The 24,471-nt window shown below is 42.0% G+C and overlaps 1 protein-coding gene across 1 annotated transcript in view; it reads left to right on the top strand.

The window, feature by feature from the left end:
- GDA (guanine deaminase) overlaps positions 1 to 24,471 on the top strand; it is a 54,748-nt gene that overhangs the window by 23,875 nt on the left and 6,402 nt on the right. Inside the window, exons 6-13 of the mRNA XM_077817581.1 lie at positions 5,447 to 5,474; positions 7,664 to 7,771; positions 13,519 to 13,626; positions 16,413 to 16,510; positions 18,909 to 18,976; positions 19,457 to 19,603; positions 22,916 to 23,034; positions 23,788 to 23,815. Of these exons, the coding sequence (XP_077673707.1) occupies positions 5,447 to 5,474; positions 7,664 to 7,771; positions 13,519 to 13,626; positions 16,413 to 16,510; positions 18,909 to 18,976; positions 19,457 to 19,603; positions 22,916 to 23,034; positions 23,788 to 23,815 (704 nt within the window). The remainder of the gene's footprint in view (positions 1 to 5,446; positions 5,475 to 7,663; positions 7,772 to 13,518; positions 13,627 to 16,412; positions 16,511 to 18,908; positions 18,977 to 19,456; positions 19,604 to 22,915; positions 23,035 to 23,787; positions 23,816 to 24,471) is intronic.

Here is a 24,471-nt window from a genome sequence, read left to right as displayed (position 1 = left end):
ACCTGATACAATCATAGAATCATAGAATATCAGGGTTGGAAGGGACCTCAGGAGGTCATCTAGTCCAACCCCCTGCTCAAAAGCAGGACCCATCCCCAATTAAGTCATCCCAGCCAGGGTTTTGTCAAGCCTGACCTTAAAAACTTCTAAGGAAGGAGATTCCACCACCTCCCTAGGCAACACATTCCAGTGTTTCACCACCCTCCTAGTGAAAAAGTTTTTCCTAATATCCAACCTAAACCTCCCCCACTGCAACTTGAGACCATTACTCCTTGTCCTGTCCTCTTCCACCACTGAGAATAGTCTAGAACCATCCTCTCTGGAACCACCTCTCAGGTAGTTGAAAGCAGCTATCAAATCCCCCCTCATTCTTCTCTTCCGCAGACTAAACAATCCCAGTTCCCTCAGCCTCTCCTCATAAGTCATGTGTTCCAGACCCCTAATCATTTTTGTTGCCCTTCGCTGGACTCTCTCCAATTTATCCACATCCTTTTTGTAGTGTGGGGCCCAAAACTGGACACAGTACTCCAAATGAGGCCTCACCAATGTCGAATAGAGGGGGACGATCACGTCCCTCGATCTGCTCGCTATGCCCCTACTTATACATCCCAAAATGCTATTGGCCTTCTTGGCAACAAGGGCACACTGCTGACTCATATCCAGCTTCTTGTCCACTGTCACCCCTAGGTCCTTTTCCGCAGAACTGCTGCCTAGCCATTCGGTCCCTAGTCTGTAGCTGTGCATTGGGTTCTTCCGTCCTAAGTGCAGGACCCTGCACTTATCCTTATTGAACCTCATCAGATTTCTTTTGGCCCAATCCTCCAATTTGTCTAGGTCCCTCTGTATCCTATCCCTGCCCTCCAGCATGTCTACTACTCCTCCCAGTTTAGTATCATCCGCAAATTTGCTGAGAGTGCAATCCACACCATCCTCCAGATCATTTATGAAGATATTGAACAAAACCGGCCCCAGGACCGACCCCTGGGGCACTCCACTTGACACCGGCTGCCAACTAGACATGGAGCCATTGATCACTACCCGTTGAGCCCGACAATCTAGCCAACTTTCTACTCACCTTATAGTGCATTCATCCAGCCCATACTTCTTTAACTTGCTGACAAGAATACTGTGGGAGACCGTGTCAAAAGCTTTGCTAAAGTCAAGTTACAATACATCCACTGCTTTCCCTTCATCCACAGAACCAGTAATCTCATCATAGAAGGCGATTAGATTAGTCAGGCATGACCTTCCCTTGGTGAATCCATGCTGACTGTTCCTGATCACTTTCCTCTCATGTAAGTGCTTCAGGACTGATTCCTTGAGGACCTGCTCCATGATTTTTCCGGGGACTGAAGTGGCCTGTAGTTCCTGACTGGCCTGTAGTTCCCAGTATCCTCCTCCTTCACTTTTTTAAAGATTGGCACTACATTAGCCTTTTTCCAGTCATCCGGGACTTCCTCTGTTCGCCACGAGTTTTCAAAGATAAAGGCCAATGGCTCTGCAATCACAGCCGCCAGTTCTTTTAGCACTCTCGGATGCAACTCGTCCGGCCCCATGGACTTGTGCACGTCCAGCTTTTCTAAATAGTCCCTAACCACCTCTTTCTCCACAGAGGGCTGGCCATCTATTCCCCATGTTATGATGCCCAGCGCAGCAGTCTGGGAGCTGACCTTGTTCGTGAAGACAGAGGCAAAAAAAGCATTGAGTACATTAGCTTTTTCTACATCCTCTGTCACTAGGTTGCCTCCCTCATTCATTAAGGGGCCCACACTTTCCTTGGCTTTCTTCTTGTTGCCAACATACCTGAAGAAACCCTTCTTGTTACTCTTAACATCTCTCGCTAGCTGCAGTTCCAGGTGCGATTTGGCCCTCCTAATTTCATTCCTACATGCCCGAGCAATATTTTTATACTCTTCCCTGGTCATATGTCCAACCTTCCACTTCTTGTAAGCTTCTTTTTTATGCTTAAGATCCGCTAGGATTTCACCGTTAAGCCAAGTTGGTCGCCTGCCATATTTACTATTCTTTTGACACATCGGGATGGTTTGTCCCTGTAACCTCAACAGGGATTCCTTGAAATACAGCCAGCTCTCCTGGACTCCTTTCCCCTTCATGTTAGTCCCCCAGGGGATCCTACCCATCCGTTCCCTGAGGGAGTCGAAGTCTGCTTTCCTGAAGTCCAGGGTCCGTATCCTGCTGCTTACCTTGCTTCCCTGTGTCAGGATCCTGAACTCAACCAACTCATGGTCACTGCCTCCCAGATTCCCATCCACTTTTGCTTCCCCTACTAATTCTTCCCGGTTTGTGAGCAGCAGGTCAAGAAAAGCTCCCCCCCCTAGTTGGCTCCTCTAGCACTTGCACCAGGAAATTGTTCCCTACGCTTTCCAAAATCTTCCTGGATTGTCTATGCACCGCTGTATTGCTCTCCCAGCAGATATCAGGAAAATTAAAGTCACCCATGAGAACCAGGGCGTGCAATCTAGTAGCTTCCGCGAGCTGCCGGAAGAAAGCCTCATCCACCTCATCCCCCTGGTCCATAGCAGACTCCCACCACTACATCACTCCTGTTGCTCACACTTCTAAACTTAATTCAGAGACACTCAGGTTTTTCTGCAGTTTCGTACCGGAGCTCTGAGCAGTCATACTGCTCCCTTACATACAGTGCTACTCCCCCACCTTTTCTGCCCTGCCTGTCCTTCCTGAACAGTTTATAACCATCCATGACAGTACTCCAGTCATGTGAGTTATCCCACCAAGTCGCTGTTATTCCAATCACGTCATAATTCCTTGACATCACCAGGGCCTCCAGTTCTCCCTGCTTGTTTCCAAGGCTTTGTGCATTCGTATATAAGCACTTGAGATAACCTGCTGATCACCTCTCATTCTCAGTATGAGGCAGGAGCCCTCCCCTCACAGACATTCCTGCCTGTGCTTCCTCCCGGTATCCCGCTTTCCCACTTACCTCAGGACTTTGGTCTCCTTCCCCCGGAGAATAATGAATTAGATTGGGCACCAGATTGGGAAAATGGATGAATGCTGATCTGGGAGCCATTTTGTGAATATACAGGTCACTACCCTGCAAGTACTTGAGCACATGTGTAATTTTACTCATATGAGTAGTCACACACATGCTTAAGTGTTTTGCAGGATCAGGACCATATTGGGAATACAGGATAATGTAACATACAGCAATCTAAATACTTTGTGGAGTGAGTCTGGAATTTCCACATTACTTACGTAGGTTATCCCAGGTGAATGCTAGTAAAATCTTTTTACCACTGCAAATTTTCATGGATTTTTTTTAATGGCATATATTTAAAGAAGAGGTATTTTTAAAAAAAAACGTTTAAAAACTGGTGTTAGTATTGTACTAATGTTTTTTCCCCTTGGCTGTTCTCCCAGGTTTCCTTAATACCAACTGCAGAAGTATAGGCATATGAGCAGTGGTTCTCAACTTATTTATCATTGTGAGCTGCACATCTGTCCCACACTGTATTACCTGGGCCGCAGGGGCTGACTGGTAGGTCAGCGGTAGCCCGGATCCCAACCCCCGCTGTGTAGAGCCGGGGGGCTGCCTGCCTCAGATCCCAGACCCCCCACCAAGTGGGGCCAGCTGGCCGCTCCAGACCCCCAACCCCACGGCTGCCCCGGTCCCCCGACCCCAGGGGGCCAGCTGGCAGCCTCAACCCTGGACTCCCGCCATGTGAGGCGGGCTGGCAGCCCCGACCTGACCCTGACCCCGCCGTGCTGGGCGGCGGGTCAGCCCTGGACCCCACTGTGCTGGGCAGCCAGGAACCCGGACTCTGCCATGCGGGTTTGCCTTGAGCACCCAGCTGAGTTGGGCCACAGCTGTGCGCTAATTGGGCCACAGGTTGAGAACTGCTGCCTTAGAGAGAGAGGACCTTTAGTTCCGGTTCTTGTTTAAAACATCAGAATGATCTAAAACGGCTTTTCTGTACATTCCTGTCATGTCTGAGATTCAGTATCTCAAGACTATAATAAGAATGGATACTGTATAATTTTGGAAAAGAGGAATTCCAACTCTCATGGATAAGATAGCTGTGTCCAGCCTGGAAGGTTTGCTTTTGTGTGACCTGGACTTCAGCCATGAACTGTGGGGGGGAAAAAAACTCTTCCTTTCTATTAAAAAAGGAAACTTTTTTGGCATGTTCAACTTAATTTTTTTTAAAATATGGTCACGATTTGAGAACTGCTCAGAGTTTTAGAATATTAGCGGTAAATTCGTGAGCATAGTTAGGTTAGGAAGTCAAAAGAATGAAATAAATGTGGTTTACCACATAGTCCCATAATTTATCACATAGATTCCAATAACTTACAGCGAATTGCTTCGATCACATATATGGAGGTGATATATAAATACCTTGCATTTATCTTGTACCAAAAAGTGTGGAGAGAAAGTGGTAAGTGGGCAGAACTGGGAGGAAAGTAGGTGGGAAAGTCTGAAGTCTTGATAAAAAAAACTGTATTTAAACCTGAAACTACAGTAGATGAAACTGATTCATTTCAGTTTTCCTTGTAAACCCCTGAACTGTCCAAGATTTGCAAGAACCTCTGTCCCTGGTGAACCTTTAGACACCAAGGACATTTTCTGCCGCCACCCTGTCACCCACTGGGTGGGTCCCCAGGAACATTAAAATCCTGTCTCCCTGCATCACAGGCCCTCAGAATACTCCCACCTTCCAAAATGTGGGGACATGGTATGATCTGGGGGCCAGCTTTTGCTCAACTCTAATGTCCTGACCTGATTTTAAAAATGTATATATATTTGTAGAGACACTTGTGCTTTACTCTATTGTTTTGAATGGAACAAATAAATCCACATTATGTTTTCAAATGTGTAAATATTGCACACTCTAAAATGTACATAAATGCTCCCTGGAAAATAAAAGGATACCCCTCTGGGCATGTTAAGTGAATGAAGGATAGACCGTCTATCAGTTTAAATCTCAATATATGTAACTACTGTAAATGAAGCATAAAATATTGCAATGTTCTAAAAATAGGATTTTAAATAATAGAATAGATTCTATGCGCTGATTTAAATTCATGTGCAGCCAAAATTAAGATGTCTTTTTTTAATAGGGCTGCTATAGCATATAATCATGCTTTCCATTGATTTAGTATAACATGTATTTGGTTTCCAGTGAGAACACAGAGTAATTACCACATGTCTGGGGTTAATTACTACAAGTGATAAAACTTCTGCATATTTAGGGCCGGATTCTCAGCTGCTGAAAATTGGTGTAGTTCTGCTGACTTCAATAGATCTATGCTGATTTACACTTGCTCCGAAAGTGGCCATTACCATTTTCAACTTTCTACGTAAAACTGATTCACATGTGAAGCACTTAATTAAACATTAAAGGTAAATATTTTTCCTAGATTTCTTAATTTATAATACTGGTTTTACTTTTTTCCCCTTCAGGTTTGTTAGAGAACTACTAGAAAAGAAAGTAAGTAGAGTTGCTTTTTTTTTTCAGCAGCATAACTTACATACTGTCGTGTACTTTTTTCCCCTATTTGCTCTGTATGAAATAGCAAAAATTCACTTCTTTGTTTATATTCACTTTTGCATTCCGTTTTTTCTATGGCAATAAAATGAAGATTTGGAAGAAAACAATCCAGTTTGAATGAATAAAATTGTTAACGCTAGTGACAAATCAGTAAAGATAGATTCATTGACCAATTATATCCTGAATCTGCACAAACCTGTTTGGGAGCTGTGGGTTTGAGTTGGCAAATGTCAGTGTGACACCATACATTCAATATTGTTTGGTCAGAGCACTGCAGAATACTATACTTTGAAAAATCATTTTTATTTTCTTAAAAACTGCTCAGCTTCCTATAAAGAACAATTCTATGGTCATAGGAAGAAATAAGCTAATAAATTATTTCACTGTTTATAAACCATGCTATGAAGAGAAATCTTTGTTTAACTCAGAAAAAAATAGTTGTGTTTTAAGATAATGGCAGTATGGTGCCACAACTTTACACTGCAGTTAATAATCCTTTTCCACATTAGTTTTTTGGATCAGTACATTCGGTCACGTGTGTGAAGAAGATTCTAAAGAAAAACTGCAGATATATTTTATGGCACTGTTACTATAGTCAAGGAATGTTACGGCTTTTCCTTGTTACATTTCTTTTTTCAGTGGTTTCATTTGTATGACACTTGTTGCCAAGATTTCAAGCTTGATGCCTAAAGTTAGGCACCTAAATCCATATTTACTTACCTAAATATAGCTCAGTGGTTTGAGCATTGGCCTGCTAAACCCAGGGTTGTGAGTTCAATCCTTGAGGGGGCCATTTAGGGATCTGGGGCAAAAATTGGGGATTGGTCCTGCTTCTTGCAGAGGGTTGGACTAGATGACCTCCTGAGGTCCCTTCCAACCCTGATATTCTATGATTCTATGAAATCAGTGACCTGATTTTCAAACTGCAGCTAGGAGCTGAGGTGAAGAGACTGCAGGCCAAAACATCGGGCACTTTCTCTAGTGGTGTCACATGCACAGCGACAGGCTGGCATGCTGCACGTGAGGGCCATCAGGGAGAACAGTAGTTGCCAGGCACTTGCCCAGCTGCAGTTTGACTGTTATGTGAATGTTATGCTATTTGCTATTCTGTTGGCAATCTTCAACCCAAAATGCCGTGCTTAAATTTAATGGCTAATTCTACTTTGTTGAGTACAGTTATCTTAGAGGCCTAGAGTTTAAGGCCAGAAGGGACCAGTAGATCATATTATAGTCTGACCTCCTGTATATTATAGGTCACAAATGCCTTCCTTGCTTGATATGTCTGGTCATCTCACTAATCTTCCTGTCTATGGAAGCCAGGAGCCAGATTGTAGCCAATGCACCTGCATAGAGTGGAGAAACTGGAACAAGAGGAAGGCACAGGAAATCCGATGCTTCCTGGAACTACCTGCAACCTGCATCAATCCCTACTTCAAGCTGTGACTTAAGTCATGTCTACACGGTGATAAAAAACCTGTGGCACCAAGTCCAAGAGCCTGAGTCAGCTGGCTTGCACTCACAGGGCTTAAGCTGCCTGACTAGAAATAGCAGTGTAGACATTCAGGCTTGGGCTGGAGCCCGGGCTCTGAGACCCCACGACCTGAGCCCAAATGTCTGCTCTACTATTGTATAGCCCCACAGCCCAAGCTTCACGAGCCCGAGGGGCCATGCACCGGGTATTTTATTGTAGTGTAGACGCACGTAGTGGCACAATCTGGATCATAGAAATCAGAGATGGGAAAGGCCTATTAAATTACCTAATTCACCCCTTACTGGCCAATGCATGGCTGCCTTTTGACAATGGACATGAATATATTCTTCCAGTCCAGTTAAAATCTCAGTGATTTCAGGGAAGGTTGCTTATAGAAAAAATCTTTATAGTCCACTAAAATGACTTGCTGAAAAAACTTTGATTCTCTATTCCTGTGACAATGGTTGTAATAAAAATCAGAAAATTGCTGTATAGAGATTCATTCATATGAGCAATGGATGCAGTAGGAAAAGAAAACAATACAAAATAAAGCCCACTCCTTTTTCATCATCATATAAGCTAGCGGGTCAGTGCACTCTTGGCCCTGATATACGGATTCTTATTTGCAATCTCAAGTATGTAATTTGAATATTTTCAGTATCAAAAGGTACAACCCATAGTGACGCCTCGTTTTGGACCTTCCTGCACTGAGGAGTTGCTGAGTAGACTTGGTGACTTTGCGAAGGCTCATGATATTCACGTGCAGGTAGGATTTGTGAGCTGTCTAAATAACTTTTTTCACTGGGAGAAAACTCACAGGTCAGGAAACATTCATGAGAAATCAGTTTCAAAAGCTTCACTGTTTATCTGATATTGCCTGTTATAGTTCAGGGCAACTACACCTGTATTCCTTCTCACGGCCCAGCAAGGGCACCCACACTAGACTCCCAGATCCTCATCTCACCTGTCTCGGATGGATACATGTGTGTCTGTCTCTCCTGACTGGGGTTTTACCAGGCTGTGCAGTTCCCTGCCTACTCTGTGAATTCCCCAGCAAGTCAGATTGCCTAACGAGGCCTGCTTTGATTTCTCCTCCAAGGCTATATACAGTGTAATTGCCCACAGTTAGAAGTTACCAATCGCCTTTTCTAAGCAAGCACGTTTATTCTTAAGGTAAAAGCATTACAGGGAAAAGTATTAAAACAATAAAGGAACATACACGCAAACTGATAAGCTTACCGAAGATCACCCCCCTTCTCCAACATGGGGTCTGGCCAGTGGTCAGTCCTTCAAACCCCACCAAGGGTTTTCAGCTGTTAGCTCAGAACAAGCACACCTATAAATATGTGAGTCACTCCTTTATACAGTTTGGACCTTTGAGCTTGGGACCCTGTGAACAGGTAATAGGCAGACAGTCTCTCTTTCCTCAGGGCATAGCTTCACAGGGTTGGGATTTTGCATAACCAGAGGCAGGGGTGGGGATTTTCATTAACTTCCCCCTAGATATTTCCCAGGAAATCCACTTCACATGCATTTTCTCGAAAGTTCATTCTTGTCTGCCACATTGTTCAATGTAGTCTGTTGATCACTGAGGCCCTTACATACATAACCTTTGCATTTAACACAATGAACTTCAAAGATGCATAAACTTAATTCAATAAGATCTCCCAAAGATATTGCAGGAAATTGCCACATCTGTCATACTGCCCAGTTGAGCAAAACACTTAACTTTGAGTCTGTCTTTAAATTCCACTGAAGTTGTCAGCCCCCTGCACTCTCCAACACAGGGAGTGGGTGGGGGAGGGGGGGTCATAGCTGGACCAGTGTCTGCTTCAGCAATGCCAGCTGGTGCATGATCTTTGGGGACCATAACCAATTGTTTGTTTAATGTTGCTGCTATATCCCTGTGCCAGCTCTGGCATAGGTGAGATCATCCTGGAGAACTATAACCAATAGCTCCTCATTTCTCCTGCACAAAGCAGATCTCAGCACAGAAAAGAATGAACCTTTGTATTCAAAGCATCTTAATTTAACATTGTTAAAAGAGAAGTGCATCTTACTGTGTCATTAAGTTCCTGCAATTTAGAATTAAAGTGCTTTTTAAAACTTACAGCTGGCAGACACTTTTTGGTTACATAGTCTTAATTACATACTATACTCAAACTACTTTTGGGTTATTTAACATTCCAAGAAGGGATATTTGTAAATATTGGAAACATATGTTCCAGAGACAGCACAGAATGGATGAGATTCTTAGCCACACCAGAGGAGTACACAGCAGATCAGAGGAAGTGGGGGCAAAGGTCTCCTTTGTGCTGCCCTGAACCTGGATTTAGTCTGTGTTGGTCTGGCACTTCACTCCTTATCCCACTGGTTCAAAGTGCTGCTTTAACATTTGCCAACCACCAGTGACCTTGAGGGGCTATTGTGGCATCTGGGATTGCTGTGCTGGGCAGTGGTGCAAGTAGAAATCATTTCTTGCCGGTACTGCACTCATGGAAGGGATACAGGGAGTGAGGCACATGACCTCCCCACATGACCCTCCATGTGATTCCTCCCCACCCCCAGCCTGGGGCCCCCACGCTCTTCCTGCCCCCTCTGCCAGCCCCCATACCTGCCTAAAATTTTACAACTGCATCTGTTAAACAGATGCAGTTGTAAAATAATGCTTTGGGCCCCTGGTGCTACCTGTACTTCCAGGTGTCATTGAGGATCCCCAAATTGAAAACTTCTTAAATGAAAGAAGGATAGGAAGGACAATCACCCCACTTTCCCTTAACACACTATCAGTGCCTCCCTTATGTCCAAACTAAGCTTCTGCCATCTTGCCTTTATCTGAGTATTGCTCTCCACCAGACACTAGGAAAGCAAAGCTGCCTAGTGGAAATGCAACTGCTTTACCTTTCCGGAGGGAGGCTGAGAGTTCGAGTCCGGCTGCTGGGATTGTGAATTTAGCCAGCTGAAAGGAGCTGGCTTGGCAACCCTAGGGATGGCTCTGGTTAAAGGAATTAAGCACAAAATGATTGCCAAGTTCTTGGATCAGATTTGTAGCAGTGATGGAATAAACTGCTGGCTTATGTCAAGTCTCTGGTTGCTTCCAAATCATTGGAAAGACCTCAGTCCCTTGGTTAGAATGCGCCCATTAGTATATTTCATAGTCCAGAGGCTTGAGCAGGAAAGAGGCAAAATGGAGATGTTTTCAGGACCTTTTAGGTTCTGCCAAGTGAAGGGAAATCTGTTCTCACTGTGAAAGATGGTGTTTGGAGTCACATGGGCAAGTTACATGTCCATCACCCCCACCATATTGTAGTTACAACGTTCACAGGAAAAGACCATTAAATGTAGACAGGTGTTTTCCAGGGTCCATTTTGAGCTAAGTGTTCCTTAATGGGCCATTCGACTTGACTTGTCCCTTCATGTGCTGGCTAAATACCTTGTGGGCATTACCACAGGAACAAACATGTAGTAAACATAGCTAATATTCATAACTTCAGATACCAAGATGAATATACATGCATAGAAATAGCACAACCATAAGTACCAGCTATTTCACGTACATGACTATTCCTAAAAGTGATTCTGAAAAAAATCACACCATGTACCTGAGACCCTATGTGCCAGCACCATGCCCCACTGGAGTTTTGATATTTCTTATGTAACAACAGAGATGGAGCCAGTGACATGACTCTGTTTAGCTTAAAAGGGCAAGGTTAATTTTTAGCTGTTCGGGTGCGACTGCACCTTTGAACGTAGTCAGTGAAGGCATACTGGCACTCATTCAGGTTAATGCTTAAACACACTGAGGCCAGCTGTAAAATGCAACTGATTTTCCATCTGTTGGAACTTTGTTCAAATCTCACTCCACTATAAAAGGGGATACTATGCTTCCACATACAAAGAATAAAGCATACATTTTTTCAACCTCAAATGAGTTTTACTTTTGACAAAGGAAAACAACAAAAATAAAATCTTCATGGGAGAACAAAGTCTTTGTATGTCTCCTGGTTTATGGACACTGAGCACCTCTGGGAACAAAACAGGCAATGAGCTCTGCAGATGTGAAAAATTCCTAGAAATCGAAAGATACAATACACACAAAACATGAAACCGTCACATCTACCGCACACAAGGATACAGATAAGGGAAGGAGCAGAGAGGGAAGGAAGATATGAATGGAGAAAAGGAGAGGAAATGTAAGGAGGAAAGATTTATAGGAGAATCATTCTTGATCTTTGAGTTCTCTCTTTTAGCCAGGTATAGTGCATTGTTTCTAGACAGTGGCTTATAAACAATAATTCCCCCAGTGTTTCAGCCCTATATTTGGTCTAACATAGCTCCAAGTGTTACAAGGGGAAATTTATTTTTTTTCACTACAGGTTAGCTAAATTTTCTTGTTGCATAATTAGATTGAACTCCCTTGTATATTATTCTGGACAGAGACCTACATCTTTCCCCTATTTTATTGTTTGGTATTAGATTCATCTTGTAGTGCCAGCTTCATCATCAGACGTTTTTCCAGAACATGAAGGTCACATCTGGAAACAATAGCAGCTGTCACATGCTGTCACATGCGGAATAGAAAACAAACCCCAAAGGCATGTAGCCAGATATGGAGGGACAGAGGCTGCTCAGCCTGCAAAACCACAAGAGCTGCTGCCCAAAAGTGCATCTTTCATTTATCCAGTCAACCAGGCCACTTAAGTCCTTTAGTTCTGTGCCCATACTGATTTCAGTCAGCTTCTTAATAGCACTGTTTGTGGGTGGAGGACACGAATGACCAACTCCTGTGCCTTTGACTTGTTCCTGACCAACGTAAAACAGCAGTACATATGCTAACAAACTTAAACAAAGCCTTGGTTTCAGTTTGTTAGTATATGTATTGTGCTGTTAAGAATGAATGCCATAGCTGCGTTCTGCTCCTTTCCCTGCTGCGGCAGCGGGGAAAGGAGCAGAGCGCAGCCCTGTCCACCCCAGACATGACCTCCAGCAGGGCTACACAGGTCTGTGGGGGTGGGAGGAAGGTGTGGAGCTGCCGGCGTGGGGCCATCCGGCAGCCCCATGTCTTTCCGGTACCCCATACTGAATAGAAATCTCTTGTGGTACTGGAGGGTTCCACCGTACTTGCGCTCCTGGTGCTTGGATACCCCAGCCATACCCCCTTTTCCTGGTCCCACGCATGCCAGGTTTAGGAGAAGAGGAGTGTAGGAGCTGCTATACTGATGCTGTGCCATCTGAGGATTTCTCCTGTGGTGGGGAGACCTTCCAGGGACAGAGTCCACAGGTTTAGAATTGCTTTGCACTAGTAGAGCAGCACAAAGTGTCTAGCCATCGTTCTGTGATTGTTGTCATGCTGTCTGGAGTGGCTCATGGCCATGAGTGCCAACGTCAGTGCAGACCCTCAAAAAAGGACAGAAGTCCCAAATGGTTGCATGTTCTAGACTTAGATTTCATCCACCCAGTAACTAGTGTAAACTCCCTCAGGCACTATACAGCCTTAACGTGAGGTCGCAGACGGTACCCTTGGGCATTCTGATCTCTCTTGCCATCCAGGCAAGCTTGTCTGTGTGACAGATAGTCACTTTTTACACCAAAGACAAAAAATATTCAGGTTACTTCCAGTCCCAAAGGGCCAGTCACTTTGCCTAGGTCAATTTTGCACCTTAGATCTCACACCAGTAAGAATGCTTGTAACTCATCCTGTAATGAACTAACTAAAGATTTATTAATTAAGAAAAGAAATGATTGTTATTTACAAGGTTAAAATAGGAAACAAATGCACACAAATGAGTATCAGTCTTAGATTTAAAAGGTAATATGATCTTCTATAATAAGCAGCTCTACATGTCCTTTGAGGCTGACCCATGCCAAACAGCATGGGGATCTCTTGCTTATGTTTAGGAATCTTTGCTCCTCAGACTCTAGATAGCATAAAGATCCAGTTTCTCCTTATCAGGGATTTTCATCCCCTTTTCCCCAGAGTCCAAACTGATAGAACAAGTGTTGGCCCCTGATTCCTCTTCATATGAGTGGGGAAGGCAATCAACAAAGTCTTTGGCATTGTGATGTCTTACAATGGCTCCTTTGGTTTCAAAGGCCCTCTTGTCTGCATGACCAGCACTTTACACTAATTAATGCTGCTTTCCTGTTCGGTGAGTTACACAATTACAGATGTTTACAATGCAAAGGATGTACTACAAAGGTTATGAGAGAGATCAATACATGCAGCATCCTGCACTATTCATAAGACCTAATCACCAAACACATTCTTACAACTCTAATATTTATCTTATCAATGCTAATGCACAAGTAAGCCAGCCTGGTTTCCAGCTATCTCTTTGTCAGTGTTCACTGAGGCTTGGGGCTTTGGCATGAGCCGACACCTGATCTGCCAGCATCACAGTTGCAAGTCTAGTTAACTGTTAGGCCACCCAGAGTATTTGTATGGTCAGTTTGTATTGTTTAAATCTAAATAAAAAAGCAAATACTGATTACTGTTTTTTTCCCCCCTTACAGAGTCATATAAGCGAGAATGATGGAGAAATCAAACTTGTGGAGCAAATGTTTCCTGCCTATAAAAATTATGCTGATTTATATGATAAAAACAAGCTACTTACAAGCAAGGTAGTGTTATGGAACACTCTATAGTATAGGTTATGAGATTTATCAATATGGACAATATACTGGTGAATTTTATTCACTGCCCTCAGGCTTGACTGAGTTGCATTGCTGTACATCCAAGGAGATGCAATGAAATCTGAGAGAAGATAATGTATCTATGATTTACTATAGGGATACTTACTGATCACAGACAATAAAAGCTTTAAATAGTCAGGTGTGCCAGAGCTATGCTCAGCACTCTTTAGGAGAGGACAAAGGTAAAGACAATTTGTGCTCCCAATCTGGTTTGTAATGGCCCCCTAGAGAAGTGGGGTGGAGAAGGAACAGGAGCAGATGGTTTAGAACTGTCTGTGCAGCATTTGGGGATTTCCCCAGAGAAATCTCCAGCTACCCTGCTCTTGTAGTTTTCCTACCCCTTTCTGCTGCCTGAGGGTTTGGCCTATTGACTTGTGTATGATCCACTTCATTTTAAAATTATATGAATTGCACAATTTTAATTTTTATTACTAGCTCCTGTCCCACCCGCGCTTTTTTTCCCACTGAGTAGTAAACATGCAATTTCAAGATATTTCAAATGATGTTTACAAATTCCTAATAAGTTGAATGAAAACTTGTTTGTCTACGTGTGTGTTTGAACTAGTGGCAATATAAATCCCCAGTTTTTCACACACATCTTGGGTGTGTGATGTTTTCCAAACTATATTTTAAGGGTGCAATGTCAACTTCTGCTTTATCAGTGGATACAATTGTGTTTAGTGTTACTATTAGGTTTATATTGACATGTACATTTGGGGCAGAAATACGCATATGTTTCTTAAAATTGTCAAACATTTAAAATCTTAGGGGGAGATTTTCCAAGGCACAAAGGGCAGTTGGAAAGACATTGGGAATGAGGCACTGAACTTTGTGCCTTGGGAAGCCTCTCCAAGTGTACACATTTACATAGCATTTTTATTAGACAAATAAATATAAAATTACTAGTTTATAATGCAGTATTAACATCCCTTATCATACAATGATAAAGTCTATGCACAATAAGCTGTTATGCACCTGACAATACCACAGATCAAGGCTGACTAATGATAAAACAGGACTTACTAAAGTACATATCCCTGCCCTGTTGTACTGTTATGTAAAGCATTGAACATTCCTATGGAAAATCTAGGAACCAAACAGTGCTTTCTGACACAAGACTCCTTGCTCTATAAATTCGTCCTTTAAAACTAATCATAATTAAAGAGTAAAAATTTCTAAAACAACATGTCATTGTGTTTTACTTTTTAACAAGTAATGCCAACATTTCAAAATACACATTTGCAGGTTTGGAGATGAAGGGTTTTTCTTCTCTAACACCTGATTCAGTGGATAACTTTATGCATGTGCTTAACTTTAAATGTGACCAGTTTCATTGGGCTGGATTTTCGACTGAGTCTGAATTTAGGGAGTCCTGAGCCAGATGGCCCTTGTGCAAGTTAGGGCTTTAAGGGAACAGTTGTAACTTATTTGTCAGCAGAAGATTGGGCCTAGCAGAGTTCCACTCTGCCATAGCCACTCTCACTCCTACACCAGGTGTGGAGGGGGCATCTGGCATAATTATGTGGCGCAAGGTAGACTCCGCAGAATAGAGAATCCAGCCCATGACTCCAATGGGACTACCCAGGTGGAACTACTCAAGTGTTTAAAGTTAAGAACATGCTTAAGTTTTCTGCTGAGTTGAAGTCCCTGTAAACGTTGAGTGTTCACTGTGCAAAATATCACTGTCCAAAACTTTTACTATATTTCTAGATGCTGACACCTTCACAGGCTAGGTGGCATGCCTCAGTCATAAAGTAGTGTGTGACAGATAAATACTTCATCAACACACTTCTACTGTGATCCAAAATGCTGCAAGCCCTTTACCCAAATTACAAAAGCAATTTTAAGCTTTTGGGCACCCTAACATACTGTGTTCTAAAACAGTGAAATGAACAGTATAGCCCTTTGGCTCCTCCAGGAAATCTGATCATTCCAAAGATGATGCCAAATACTTTAAAAAAATAACTGAGATTTATTTGGGGCAAGGGAGAGATACTTGTTATATTTTGAAATGTCAGACTGCTAGTTGGAGAGCACTGGGTTTATGTCCATGTTAAATAACATAAAGCATATAGGTATAGGATCTTTATATATATAGAGAGAGTATGTTATAAATTGTGTTTTTTTTAAATCCACATTGTAGGAGGTTACAAAAAGAAAAAAAAAACTTAATTGCCACACCAAACTTTAATTTAAAAACTTTCCAGAGCCGATATACTTGTGCAAAACATAAACCGGGATTGCAGGAAACAAGTTGCTGCTAGAAAAAAACCCAGAATCTCTGTAGTGTTTAGTGCTATCCTCTTGTCCTCAGTGTACCCCAGCATATTCCCTATCTCAGGGCTGTGTGGGGTGCAGCATAAGGGTGATTAAATCAGACGTACACTGCTCATGCACCTGGGGAATTCTTGCTCAGTCCCTTGTGGCTCCTGTGTGACCAGCTATAGAGCCAGGGCAAGAATCAGCTCCATTATTTTTCGTCTAAAGCAAGGAGAGAAAGCCAAGGGAAGTGATTAGTCATTTAAGGCCTGATTCAAAGCTCACTCATGTTAATGGGAGGTTTCTACTGACTTCAATAGGTCTTGGATGAAGTCCTTAATACACGCTTTGCCTCTGACAATGGGAAATGGCATTGTGGATAATAAAAACAAAATAATAATAAATTCACAGGCAAAAAAAAAAAGTAATTTCTGTGTTATGTTGTTTCTCTCCAGACTGTGATGGCCCATGGCTGTCATCTCTCTGACGAAGAGCTGAAACTTTTTAGTCTTCGAGGAGCTGCAATTGCCCATTGCCCCAATTCAAACTTTATGTAAGTAAAGAAATAGCTAATGAGATACAATAGGCAGGGCTGTGGTTCAGTGGCATCACTTCTACCTGTAGTGACTAGATGTCAGGATTTATAGGACCATGGGCAACCAGGGGTAGTCAATTTTTTTGGTCAAGGTCCAAATTTCTTGGTCAAGGTCCAGACTCCAGATAAAATAATAAAACAACACCAATAATCATGACTATAAGTAAATAAAAAGATTTGGGGGTCCATTCAAAAGCATCTGGGGGTCCAGATTTGTCCCTCAGTCTGCCTACTGACTACCCTGCACTAGAGTGAGGAATACTCGCTCATGTTCCATTGCTGCATGATGTGGAATAGGAACTGCTTTGTGCTGACAGAGCTCTTTGGTCATACATTGAACTGTAAGAATTGGGATATCTCCCCTTTTAGTACATTGCCCTTGTTGAAGCACATTACAGATTTAGCAGGAAACCCCCACTCTCACCTCTGGTTTACAGGAAATCCCCGTCTACTGTTCCCTCACTCTCTCCACATATTCCTTGTAGGACTGAATAGCACCCAGCTGACATGGCCGAGCAGTTTGGGGAAGGTACAAGGGAAGAATGTTGCATACTGAGGGGTTGTCCAGATTAGTGAGGTTTGTGTTATGTACAGTTGATCAAAAATTTCCCAATGGAACATTTTTCATTTGAAAAATGCTGTTTTGTCAAAATTGAAGCTTCCTGAAATGTGTTGATTTTGATTAAATTTTATTTTAAAAAAGCGAAACAAAGCATTCTGACAATGTTCTCATTGGAATGGAATGTTATAATTTCTCATTTCAAAATAACCTTTTGTTTCAAAATATACTTTATATTATAATATAAAAATATCAACATTTGAACTAAACATTTGACTTCAAAACAAAAATACTTTTCAGGAAATTTCTCAGTTTTCTGATTGTGTTCTTATTTGGACTGAAAACAGATTTCAAAATCATGGAATTGCCCATGAAACAGAAATTCCAGTTCTTGCACAGCTCTAGTTCCATGCTTGTTTACATTAGGGTTTGCACAGGTGTGACTTACCCTGGGAACACTGTCACTGCATAAAGAAAAGGAGGACTTGTGGCACCTTAGAGACTAACTAAATTTGTTAGTCTCTAAGGTGCCACAAGTCCTCCTTTTCTTTTTGCAGATACAGACTAACACGGCTGCTACTCTGAAACCTGTCACTGCATGTTACCAAGATAAGTCACACTGGGGCAAGCCCCATTTTGCTCTAGTGGAGTGGTTTTACATTAGAGTGTTGCATAATTTCCCTAGAACTAGACAAGCCCTGCAACCCAGTAGCCTCAATTAATTGGCTCTATAGGGAATCCCAGATTTGTTTAAACTGTTCTCCTGAAACAGATTTTATCATAAAATGGATTTTGTTTTTATTTTTCATATTTATAGATCAACTATCTTGACTTTATATATGAGAGAAGGCCAAGATATTAAATATGGAAGCCTGCAGCTAAGCTCTTAGTGTTTATTTAGGCGACTAAATAAGTGACGTGATTTTGAAAAGCATTTAACCGCTTCTATTGACTTCAGTGTATTTACTCCTGACTTACACTGGTGTAAGCAAGATCAAACTCAGGCCCTAAAGAAGTCTTATTTTACTGGTATTATTTTCATGCCAAAGGCTGGAAGACGTAAATTAAAGAAGCAGGGAATTTAGCCCCCCTCCTTGCCTTAACTCATAGCCTCCTCAGTGGCTTCTCCCACCACTTACTCTCCTCTAGCTCCTGCCCTCTTGTATAATGTAACCATTTTCCCTTCATGGGGTCTCTGGAGAGCTGTGGTCACCAATCTCAGCCCCAAAATGGTCCCTGGTGACATGCCAAGTATCCAAGCAATCGTGTCAATGCACCTTACGCCCAGTAACCCCATCAACCACCTTCCAAGTCCCATGGAACCTTCCCTTCCTGCTCAGTTGATTCATTTATGGCATTACATTACACATGGCCAGTTTGTAATTTGCATATCTTCATCTTTGCTTTTGATTTTTGGCCTTCTTTGCCGTCTTCTTTCCTGAATATATTAAGGCCCTGATTTTCAGTAAATGAGGCACTCAATGAATACAAGACTACAAAAGTAGCATAGTGAGTTTTTATTTTAATTTTACTTTATCCTTTTAATGATCAAGGTTTTATAATTCAGGTTTATGAATGCAAATTGTTTATTTCTATTGTGTAGGCATCATCCACTACATACATTTTGGAAAGTGCTTAGTATACTGAAGAGACATTGCCATGGAACTGTGTTAGGGCCCTCTTTTTCTGTTGTCACTGGAAACCCCTCCCTCCCCCCTACATACTACTTGAATGCAAGTATGAGCCCTAAGTCTTTTTCTGTATTTGTCATGGAGGATCTGTTTCTTTCCAATCCAGGTTGTGCAGTGGCATTTTAAACATACAAAATGTTCTGAAGCACAATGTGAAGATTGGTCTTGGCACAGGTTAGTAATTTACTGCAGAATCACTTATTTAGAGCCCATTTAGTGCACAAATGGCTCGCCACATTTTCATGTCAAAGCACTAACATGCTCCCAACCAGTGGACCTGATTTTCCATTGCCTTGCATCTGGAACGGGTCAAAAAAAAATTTAGAGACATGTTTTGAAAGTGAAGGAAGCTAGTTTTGTTCTACTAGTCAAAAAAGAACAGGAGTGGGGTCTGGAATTATTTTCTAGATTGTAGGAAGATAATCTGTATTATTCTGTTTATGATCTCTATTACCCTTACAGAGATGCTCATGCACAGATAATAAAACCTTCTTTAGGAATTAGGCAACAGACTCATTGAAGATGGCATCATGATGAACCTTTTTCTTTTTCGCTTGTCTGCCATTATGTAATATTAAATTAAAACTCATACAGTTTCCACCCAGATCATTATCCCCAACAAAAGCTAATTGTTAAGATTTTGATCTATTGTAGATGTTGCTGGTGGGTATTCAGCCTCCATGCTTGATGCTATCAGGAAATCGATGTTTGCATCTAATATCTTTCAAATTAATAAAGTGAACGAGACAGGCTTAACTCTTAAAGAAGCTTTCAGACTAGCAACTCTTGGAGGGAGCCAAGGTAAAGAAACTTTTTTTTTTCCTCTAGAATATGTATGTCATGCTTTGATTACAGCTTTGCAGTATACTGTCCTCCATCCTTAAAATGAGGCCAGATTTTAGGATCCCTCCATTGTAAAACTTTTGGCACCAACATGGAGTTATTTGACAATGGCCTTGTTTTCAGTTTGGTTGAATTTTTTTGGCTCTTACTTTTACAATCACATCTGTTGTGCAGAGAAGGATAAGATTTTCTGCATGAAACCTAACACTGAACCTAACACTGGTGGATGTTTCATGGAGATAACGTATGATGTCAGAAGGACATTCATGTTGGAGGTAGAAATTAACAAGATTCAACTACTCAAACTGGCTAAGTGCTTCTTCATTTTTTTTAAATCCTCAGACGTTTCTTTCACTTGCGGATGATGGATTTCTAAATGTTGCAGTAACTTAAAATGCTTTGTATTCTCAGCAGCCAACGCTTCAAAACACTGCGCAATCACTGCAAAACCATGTATCTTATATTTGTCATCACATTCATGATTTTCTTTCTTCTTTTTGAGTCCTGCCACAATCTTTTTCACAAAACAGTCCTTCTTGCCAAATCACTTCTCAGCCAGACTTGAGCTCCAAGAAAGTATAAACAACATATACAACATGTTTTTTGTGAGACTCAGTAGCATCCTTAACCTATAGGAATATAGCCAGCACATCCAGTGTTCCAGTTAATGATATGTTTTGAATGAATACCTACACTTCATGTTTTCTGTAATAAGGTATTTAATGTACTTTCTACTGTTCAGTGGAAAGCAAATCCAAGCACGGGTACAGATTTAATACTGTTTAACTAGCAGAGGCATTGTCCTCAGTCACGTTTTGGACTACTCTACATTTGCCACTAACTGAGGTTCTCAGGTTCCAGCAATATGGTGTCTTTAAAGAGACACACCATTATAGAGCTTATGTCAGGGATCTCAAACTCAAATCACCATGAGGTCCACATGAGGACTAGTATATTGGCCTGAGGGCCTCATCACTGACATCTTTTCATACAAAGATACAAAAGCCCCTCCCTCTTCCCCAGGCCCTGCCCTCACTCCACCCCTTGCATGAGGCCTCACCCCTGCCCCACTTCTTCCCACCCCTTCCCCGCCCCCATTCCAACCCCTTCCCCAAAGTCCCCACCCCAACTCTGCCCCCTACCTGCCCCTATTCCAACCCCTTCCCCAAATTCCCGCCCCAGCCCTGCCTCGTCTCCGCCTCCTCCCCTGAGTGTGCTGCGTCCCCGCTCCTCCCCCTTCCTTCCTGAAAAGTCCTAAGCGCTGCCAAACAGCTGTTTGGCAGTGGGAAGCATTGGGAGGTAGGCGGAGGAGCGGGGACATGGCACGCTTTGGGGGGTGGAGGCGGGGAGTGAGGGGAGCTATGGCAGGCCGAAGGAAATAACTCCGCAGGCCGCGTGTTTGAGACCCCTGGCTTATGTCATATATCGATTTTTAAAACTGTTTTAATTTTATTGAATCTCCTTTTTCTAAATTAGTTATTTACACATTCCCCTATCTCTCTTAGACCTCTGCAGTTTAGGAAACTGTGGATTATGTAGATTTCTTTTTGTTGACATGTGCTGTTATTATTAGATTTGACTGCTGAGACTACTGATCTTTTAACACCCTCTTGTGTTTAACATAGAAACTGCACACTAGAGAAAAATCTCACTATACCCTGTCAGGGGAACGAGGGATATGTCCACACTGCAAAGGAAAACCCGCAGCTGGCCCATGACAGCTGACTCGGGCTGCAGGGCTGTTTCATTGCAGTGTAGACTTCCGGGCTCTGGCTGCAGCTAGAGCTCTGGGACCCTCCCACTTTGTAGTGTCCTAGATCCTTGCCTGCAGTCTGAAGCCTGGGCATCTACACTGCAGTTAAACAGCCCTGCAGCCCAAGCCCTATGAGCCTGAGTTGGCTGGCCTGGGCCAGCCGCAGTTGTCTAGTAGCTGTCTAGACATACCTTTGGTGTTTAATTTCATTCAAACCTAATATTCCACAAAGCTAACGTTTTATCATTTCTGGTATTTTTTTAAAACGTCTCTAGAATGCTGTGAAATGTCTGTAGCTCTCAAATTTCTTCAGAGACTGAAATTCCATTGCCACCCATTAACCATCTAAAAAACCAAAAGAGCAAATTCTGCTTCAACATTACACCCTATGCAATCCCAATGCCTTCTAAGACAATTTTGGGGTATTTGTAAAGTTTATTTCACATTACAGATTATTCATACAAACTTAAAATTATCCTAGATCATTTCAAAGGAGACTAGAATGACAAAAGCCCTGATTTTTAGAAGTGCTGAGCAAATCCCATTAACTTCAGCAGGGACTGTGGATGGTTAGCACCTCTGAAAATGAGACCCAAAGGGCTGTCATTTTATACTACTGTATGAGGCTCAAAATAATAAAGAAAAAAAAGTGGGGGGATGGGGAGGCCAGGGGAGGGAAAGAGACCCTGCTAATAAATAAAACAAGCCTTTCAGCCCTCTGTTTGGCCTTCATTTCATGCTCTGCTGTCCAAGTGCAAGGAACAATTCTGCAGACAACGTACAGCCTTAAAGACTCTGGAGTTCTTTTCAGCAAGGCTTCATATCCAGTACCTTCTTGTGAGATTTACCCAGTTGAATTAATTAGCAGAATGCTAGATCAGTTGGAGATGAACCAGAAAAATATAAACTGGTTGCAGACTCAGTAACATCACAACAGAATTTTTGCTGTGTTTTAGTTGATAACGAATGACTTTATAAAGAGCAGAGATCCCAAAGCAGTCTGCACACCATGCCCGCCTTATGACAATCTGTGTAGACACCAGTCATTGAAACTAAAGGACCTAATCCAGTGCCCATTAAAGTCCATTTGAGTCTTTCCCTTGACTTCATTAGACATTGAATCAGCCTGTAAGTGAAGAATGCTTTATCTGATTGGCCCTATAGAACGATAGGTCTGCAGGCAAAACGTAATAACTACATAACTGGAATTTGCCCAAGAGTTGTCTTGGAGCCTAAGCCATCTCCTTTATCCTGCAAATGGCTCTGTACAGGCAAATGCTTGAAATCAGTGGGGCTGTATGCGGGCACTGCCCTGGCAGATCTAGGCGCAGGAATTCTCTTAAGAATTCAGATGTTACGTTATATCACTATTTTAAAGGTCTGTTTTTTGTCATAGTAGTCTAAACATCTGCAGGTTTCCACCTGGACATAGATCCCAAACAAGTTGCCAGACACTTGTACAAAGTGGAATGTGCAGAAGACCAGAGGCTTGTTTATTAACTAATTTTGTTTCACAGTCCTCGGACTAGATGATGTGATTGGAAACTTTGAAGTTGGCAAAGAATTTGATGCACTGCTGATCAACCCCAAGGCTTCAGACAGTCCTTTTGACTTGTTTGCTGCAGATACTTTTGAGGTAATCAAAGCACTGAGTTATTGAAATGCTCCCAAAAGTTACTGAAAACAGCAAGCTGCAGATCCAGGAAGGTGAGAGGATGCTGTAGCATTCAGGGGCTAAAGCAGCACCAGTTCTTCCAGGAGTACCTAAGTGACAGCCAGGATACTGCACCCTACAGTATATCAGCCACACTACTCAGTGACAATATGCATGAGGGTTAGCCCCATTAGTCCCTAATGACCAGTTGCTCCTGAATGTTGGCATTATCCCATTACCTCTGGTAAAAACAATAGGCCAGATTAATCCCTAGGACTGTTCCACTGAAATCTAGTGTCATGAATTTGAACCTGTTGATTCCAGTGACATAAAACTTGTTTTTTAATGCTAGCATAACCTTTTAGCTGGGTTTATTTAGTAAAGAGAAAAGAACAAAGATTTTAATGGGCAGAATTAAACAAGGTTATTAGCTGATCAGTGGGAAGACAAAAGAGTGGGGAGAGGAAAATGTTATGACTTGAACAATATGCCTGTTGAAGTGTTATCTAACTTATAGTGCCACATTTTTCTGATATTGACTCTTCTAAGAGATATAGCCTCTTTATTTAAAAGATACATAGTTATTAGCAAATAGACAAATCAAAAATTGATTTGTCAGTTAAAAAGCATGTGTTATGTGAATTTGTTTTTGCAGTCTTTTTTTAGTTCCATACAGGTGTGTTTTGGGAGGAGAGGAACTGCTTTCTGAAATTTGTGCTTTTTCCATGTTTTCAGGATATTATCCAGAAGTTCCTGTATCTAGGTATGTCCCAACCTTCACTATACAGAAAAATTCTTTTCATCTCATACTTATCTAGATAATCTTCTGACATAATATAGAGATTGATTGCTTTTCCTTGTTGTTTTTTTAAAATCACAAATGTTTAAATAAGAATTAAGAAGTACAGCATTTTTGCTGTTATGTGGTTACACAACATTTGTTTTACACAAAATCCTATGATCTGCTAGGCTAAGGTTAACCCAACCAGCTAGCAGGTTTTTAACCATGACCATTTGTGTCTACACTGGAAGCTAAGTGGTGTTTAACGGTGTATTAATGCTAACACAAATCACTTGCCCAGTCTATAAAGAGCCAATGCCCTTTCATGTAGTATGCCTTTGTTCTCAGCAAGAAAGATGGGAAGTCGCTTCTCATGAAAACATACACACTCTTTAATTGGGATTGGCTGTACTAAGGGCTTGTCTACACTCAATTTTGGCATCAATTTAATGGAATTGTTTGAATAACCAAATTTTTTAATTAGTGCAAAAACTGAGTGTAGACCAGCCTTTAGATCTACAGGACTAGCACTGCCAGTTTCGTCCTTTTAAGATTTAGCGTAGAGGAGGGAAATCTTCCTAACAGAAGGCCCATGCCACATGAACCCTTTCCCAGTTTAAGAGGGGGCTGGGGGCTGC

The sequence above is a fragment of the Eretmochelys imbricata genome, chromosome 5 (genome assembly GCF_965152235.1).
Source record: "Eretmochelys imbricata isolate rEreImb1 chromosome 5, rEreImb1.hap1, whole genome shotgun sequence".
Lineage (NCBI taxonomy): Eukaryota > Metazoa > Chordata > Testudines > Cheloniidae > Eretmochelys > Eretmochelys imbricata.
Note: the sequence above shows the minus strand (reverse complement) of the source record. Positions and strands in the feature narration are given on the sequence as shown.